At 46.1% G+C, this 6,568-nt stretch overlaps 1 protein-coding gene across 1 annotated transcript in view; it reads left to right on the forward strand.

The window, feature by feature from the left end:
- UFM1 (ubiquitin fold modifier 1) overlaps positions 1–3,065 on the forward strand; it is a 97,575-nt gene extending 94,510 nt beyond the window's left edge. The window contains exon 7 of the mRNA XM_074986991.1: positions 3,022–3,065. Coding sequence (XP_074843092.1) covers positions 3,022–3,050 — 29 coding nt within the window. The 3' untranslated portion in view covers positions 3,051–3,065. The remainder of the gene's footprint in view (positions 1–3,021) is intronic.
- Positions 3,066–6,568: the final 3,503 nt, after the last annotated feature.

Consider the following 6,568-nt stretch of genomic DNA (forward strand, 5'->3'; position numbering starts at 1 on the left):
AACGTCTACACGCCAAAGTAGCACACATCGAAATAAGGGTGCCAGGCACAGCTGCAGACAGGGTCACAAGGCGGACTCAACAGCAAGCCGCTCCCTTAAAGGGCCCCTCCCAGACACAGTTGCGCTAAACAACACAAGATCCACAGAGCCGACAACTGGTTCCAGACCCTGTGCATGCAGCATGGATCCCCAGCTGCAGCAGCAGCAGCCAGAAGCCCTGGGCTAAGGGCTGCTGCACACAGTGACCATAGAGCCCCGCAGGGGCTGGAGAGAGAGCGTCTCTCAACCCCTCAGCTGATGGCCACCATGGCGGACCCCGCAATTTCAAAGTTGCGGGACGCGCAACGACTACACAGTCCCTACTTCAACGTTGAACGTCGAAGTAGGGCGCTATTCCCATCCCCTCATGGGGTTAGCGGCTTCGACGTCTCGCCACTTAACGTCGATGTTAACATCGAAATAGCGCCCAACACGTGTAGCCGTGACAGGCGCTATTTCGAAGTTAGTGCTGCTACTTCGAAGTAGCGTGCACGTGTAGACACAGCTTATATAGTGTCCTAGTGTAGACGTAGCCTTTGTGTGAAGTTAATTCACTAAATGCGAAGAGGAGTGAGAATGGGCTAAACCAAAACATTCATTTGTATAACTTCACCACCCAAACAAAAATTGAAACAAGCAGATATGCTGTGAAGGGGATGCTTCTCAAAGGCCCTTTCCTATGATGATTTATGTACCATTGATTAATCAAACCAAGAATAACACATGCCCACTAACAATACATAAAAGATATTTTTGTTTTACATGTTGAACCTCTTTAGACCTGCACCCTCAGGACCTTCCCAGTGTTGAACCAGAGAATTTGCCAGACCACAGGAGATCAATATCTTTTAGCAGCATGACCAACACTTCCACTGCTTACTGGGCTCTGAGAAGACATTTAGGGGTAAACTACAACTGAATAACAGCACAGAACACTGAGGGCCAGGACTGGTGGCTGGAAACAAACTTTATGGAAGCAACACCCCAGATAAGTGGTTGTCCAGTGAACTAAAATCATGCTGGATTACGGATGTTGCCAGATGACAGAGTGCCAGATTAGAGAGATTATAACCTGTAATAGTTCATCACAGTATGAAACAAAACAATGAAAATAACACACACGCAAAAACCCTGTGTCTACACGTGCCCCTTCCTTTCGAAAGGGGCATGATAATGAGCGGGTTCAAAAGATGCTAATGAGGCACTGCAATGAATATGCAGCACCTCATTACCATAACGCCAGCCGCAGCAATTCGAAAGTGCGGCTTTTCGAATCACACACCACACGTGGAGACGGGACCTTCTGAAAGGACCCCCGCAGTTTTCGAAAGCCCTTCTTCCTATCTGGTGAGGGTCCTTTCGGAAGGTCTCATTAGCATCTTTGGAACCCCTCATTAACATGCCCCTTTCGAAAGGAAGGGGCACGTGTAGACCCAGCCAAATAGTCTCTGCTGCTTCAGGTCACTCACACACATGATCAATGAGCACTACAGCTAATAAGTAAACCAAACAAGAAGGGTGGGGGGAGTCAAAATGCAGATGAATTACAAATACCTTCATGTAAAGAGTGGCAAGTGCTTTAAGTCTAAACACACACAAAAGAACACATTGCTGAATAGTCTGTGCTTTTAGAGTTCCAGGATGTGGACACAGCATCTGAGTGCCTTGAGTAGGATTTCTGAAGAGTGCCTCAGTTCAGTGCCTAACTCCCAGTGACTTTCAGCGGGAGCACAGTGCTTAACTCACTTAGACCTTGTCTCCATTCGTAGGAATGTGTAGGGAAGAGGGGGCTATGTGATGCAGTACAAGGGAGGCTGCAACCACGCTCAGCGCAGTGTGGAGCTACACCTGGCACAGAGGTGTTCTGGCAAGGGAAAGGCTACAGGGAAGTGTCAAAGCCTTTCTTAACTGCCTCTGCTCTGCCAGAGTCTTTCCTTGCTGCCAGCATCTCTCAGAGTGGCAGGGAAAGTTTCTGGCAGTGAGGATGCAGTGGAATGCGACACTGAAGTAACAATGCAGGCTGGGAGGGGCACTGCTTGGTCCTGGAGGGACCCCAGTATTCTAGCACAGGCCGTATTACTCCACTCACCTACCTACACGGTGCTTCTCCCCCTCCACTGTTAGCAAGGTGTGCAGTATATGTATTCTACCCCCGGTCATCACTGTAGGTCTGCTCTTAGGCATTATTTTACCCCGAATGATTACTCTGAATGCATGTATACAATTGCAGCACTTCCCATAGCTAACTCGCCCTTTCCTGGTATGGGCATAGCAACACATGGGAAGAGTGATGGCTTCTTGGATAGGGAACAAGGTTGTGTCTTTCATCAGTTTGAAATATTCCTCTTCAGGAAGCACAAGACCAAACTTGGCTAGTTGGACAGACATCCAGGATAGGCCTTTCTGAGTGGGGAGGTCAGGAAGGGGGTCCAAAAAGAGTTATTAAATGATGCCTCACTCCACAGCTTTTTTGAAAAAGCACACTTCTCTCTTTTTGTCTAGGGGCGACCTCGCAGTGCGTTCTTTCCCGCTCTATGTGGCTTTCAGAGTAGACAGCAAACAATAACTCTTCCCCCTTCCAAATATAATGCAACCACACCTTTCCATTTAGCACAGCATATTTCAAATAAATTCCCTTGTATAGCTAGGTCTGTTTTGTGTGACCAGCAGATTTGTTTAAATATAAAACGCAAGATAAATACTCTTCAGTGAAAAGACCAAAAAAAAAAAAGGAGCTTTTTAAAGTGCAACTCAGCTTTTATCCAAAATTGTGTTGAGAAAAGACCACAGGACATTTCCAAGCGTTCCCAAATGCTTCTGTTTGCCCTTGGAGCACAGAGCCCAGTATGCGTAGAAACAATAACCTTCAGCTACAAGAGCATGAGGAATATTAACGTGCAAGTGAGTGCACCATGTCCCACTTCACCTCAAGCTTCTGAGGGGCACCACTGATACAATGTTGAATTGTGGTTTTTGCCCTAGGCACTGGTGCAGATCTTCACATTATGTAGATTGTCATAGCTCCATCGGCTTTGGTAGAGATGACAGCGAACTCACCTGAGGATCTGTCCCCAAGTGCACGGATTATTTATTCTGCCACATACTTCTAAAATTTACTGTACTGTTAACACTGAGCTCCGTTGCTCCATGGGCAGCTGTGAGGCATCCAGTCACCTGCAGAGAAGTGGGACTCAGCTGGCCAGGAGACAGCAGCAAAGGACCAAGTGGTGAGTGCTGGGGAGCAGGGAGGGAGGCGATCACCTGCAGCTGCCACTGCCACATGTCCACTGCCCCAGGTAATCCCCAGCCAGGCTTGTCAGGGAGGGAGCCAGGGGTCAGGGGTGCAGAGTTGGGAAGGGGAGCAGGGCATCCCATGGGGGCAGTGCACCTCACCTCACAGACACACATACAAAGGAGCTGGGTAAATGTGGTAGCTTGAGACTTTTCCAGGCTGCCTGCTAAAAGGCAAGGACAATGGAAATAGCTTAGAAAAGTATCCTAGAAATGGCAAATGCCATGATTTGCTGGTCATTTTTCTATAGAAAAATGCATATGCAATTATGAGAATGGTGTTGTATGGGTTTTCATTAAAATATGCTGTGGGTTAAGAGGACACCCAAATACAAGCTCTATAGAGACCATGATGAAGGAGGTAACAAACCCCAGTGTGGGTGCTGTTGAACAAACATCACCAGCAACCATCCAGGAAGGGAGCTGAAATGCCGTGACTCACCTGCTTGAGGCCACACCAAGGGAATGGTTCAACCTACCTGAAGACTCAGCAGTGGCCACCAGACACCCCTGGACTTGAATTCTCCAAGCACGTGGACTAAGGTTATAAAACCCTCAGGGGGTCTGTGGTTGGTCCTTCTCCTTCACCCACCTTGGCTACACACAGAAAAGAATAAAGGTTCCAACTAAGGGAGCTGTCCCAGATTTTGAGGGTGAAATCGATGTACTATGGACTGTGATATCCACTGAGGTGAGAAAAACTGTTTGGTCTAGCTGCCCATTCTAATAGGGTTTAGAATGTGTGTTTATATTTTATTTTGTTTTTGTGGCTACACTCACTTTTTGCCTAGCACTTAGAGTCACTTAAATTCTCAGTAAACCTGTTTAGCTGTTTATCTTTACCAGGGAGATTGCTTGAAGTGTTTGGTAAATCGGTGCAGGTTTTACAAAAGCTGGTGTATTTCTATTGTCCACTGATGAAATGGTGAACCCATTAATAGATTTACAGTCATCATCTTGATCAGTTCAGAGTCCTATATTCCTAGGATACCATGCTGGGAGCTGGGGCAATGTGGCAGGTGCCTTTCTCTGTGTGGTTCATAGGTGTCTCTGGGAGCATTTGTGTCATCTAGCCAGACATGGGGCACCCCATGTGGTTGTGCTGAGTACTAGCAGCACCTGGAGGGGTTGCTTCTGGGCATTAGCAAGGCATTGTAAGAGACAGCCCAGGCTGGGAAGAATTAAGGGGACACAGCGGTCACACTGCCCCAGGCAGGGTGAGGATCTTGTCAAATGATCCACATCACTGTTATTGATATATTGCATTTCTTCCCACAACTGGTATGTCAGGAAGTTGCAAGCTGTCTAGAAAAGTTTTAGCAAATAGCTCTATGATTTTTTCCCTCCCTTATAAAGAAAATACAACTTGACACATGTAAACCCATAGTCACTGGAGCTGTGGCATGTCATGAGGGAAGGGGGCTGCAGAACTCCCTGCCTTGATGTGGTTTTCATTGTAGATAGGCTTTACTGTTGATTCAGTGGCTCTCAGCACCCCCACTATAATTTTTTTTTCCCAGCACGCCTGTGTAAATGCCTGATAAAATTATTGCTAAAATTATTCACTCTAAATAAGCCCATTTTGGTATGTGAATGTACAAGCTGGGGTACAAAAACTATTGTAGATAATACTGAATAGGATAAGAAAGATCGGAAAAGCTGCACCTACAGACAAGTTCTAGGTACACAGAGACTTTCAGCCACAGCTGAGGATCAGACTTAGGACAATGCCTTGTGACTTAAAGCAAAACAAAATCAAAAACCTCACTTTCCAGGGCTTTTTAAATCAAAACAATATATATTTCCTCTATCACAAACCTTTAAGGTTGGGAGACTGGGCACAAAGTAGAAATGAGACACATATTCTGTGCTCTTATACTACGTTATACCAGAGTAAAAATAAAACGGATATTTATATTCCTATTTCAAGCAACCCTATAGTGCACCTATCATAGACCAAGCAATTAAAACAAAACAAACAAACAAACAAAAAAAACATAAAACAAAACAGCTTATGGCCTACTGGGAAAAAACAGCAAAACCAACAAGCTATAGATTATGGCACAGAAGTTGCAATCTATAAGGCAGATCAACTTAAGAAAACAGCAGGTGGACTTTTAACAAATATGTCAGACTCAGTGATCACAGTGGAAACAGGAACTGCGAGAGGATGCAATGAAAATCTCTGTAATACCTTGAAAGATGATACACACCAGGTTTTGTAAAATCTGAGCAGGTCCCTTTTAATCAGTGTTTCAAGGGGGGATTTGTACCTGAGGGACAGTTGAGGAAGTGAGTTGTATCTCATGAAAGCTTATGCTCAAATAATTTTTTTAGACTTTAAAGTGCCACCGGACTCTTTGTTGTATTTTGCCAAACCTGACTAACATGGCTACCTCTCTGAAACATTTCCCACTTTGTTTTTGCAAAGCAAAAAAAAAAAAAAAAACCCTAAAAAGTGGTCAATAAAAGTGTCCATAACCTTAATACAGAGAAAGAGACTGCAGCAGCAGCCTCCACATTTTTGGCAGCCTGAATCAGAATGGGCCAATAATATAGAAAAGATCACTCTAAACCCCATTGCCAATGTGAAAAGCATAACAGACACACATACACGCAGCATTAATTTTGGCAAACTTGTAATGCCAATTAAACTATTAACAATGATACATTAATTCAGTGGCGTATCCTTTTTAGTATGCCAGGAGCTATGTCCCCTTGAGATGCTGCTCTTTATGTGACCATGTTTTCCAGGTATGCTGTGGCTTTTCTGTTGCTTTTTAGCATTTGCTGTTTAAGCAAGGTCTGTTATCTCCTTGCAACAGACTTGCAATTCCTTACATTCTTAAGCATCTTCAAAAAGTGCTGTAATCCCTTGAGGTACCTTGAATTTCACGTAAGTTGGGGAGGGCTTGGGGGGGTGGGTTGGGGCCCTGGGAGGGGGCAGAGGGGTTAAGCCTGAGGTGGGTTAGGGTGGCTGGGGTGGTGGCAGGGTACAGCTGAGCTGGGGCTTAGACCCTGGCAGCAGGGGGTTGGGTGGGGGTTGAGCCCGTCCAGGGAGTTCGAGCCAGGGCTGCAGTGGTGGTGGGTGGGGGGGTTGGAGCTGGAGCCCTGTGTGCCAAGGATTGGGAGCCCCAGGTGCATGTTGAAGCCGGAGCCCCATGTGTGTGAGCCAGGGCCATGGGGGGCGTTGAACAGGGTGAACCCAGGCAAGAGGGTGTTAGGCACTCATGCGCCT

This window comes from Carettochelys insculpta, chromosome 1, assembly GCF_033958435.1.
Source record: "Carettochelys insculpta isolate YL-2023 chromosome 1, ASM3395843v1, whole genome shotgun sequence".
NCBI lineage: Eukaryota > Metazoa > Chordata > Testudines > Carettochelyidae > Carettochelys > Carettochelys insculpta.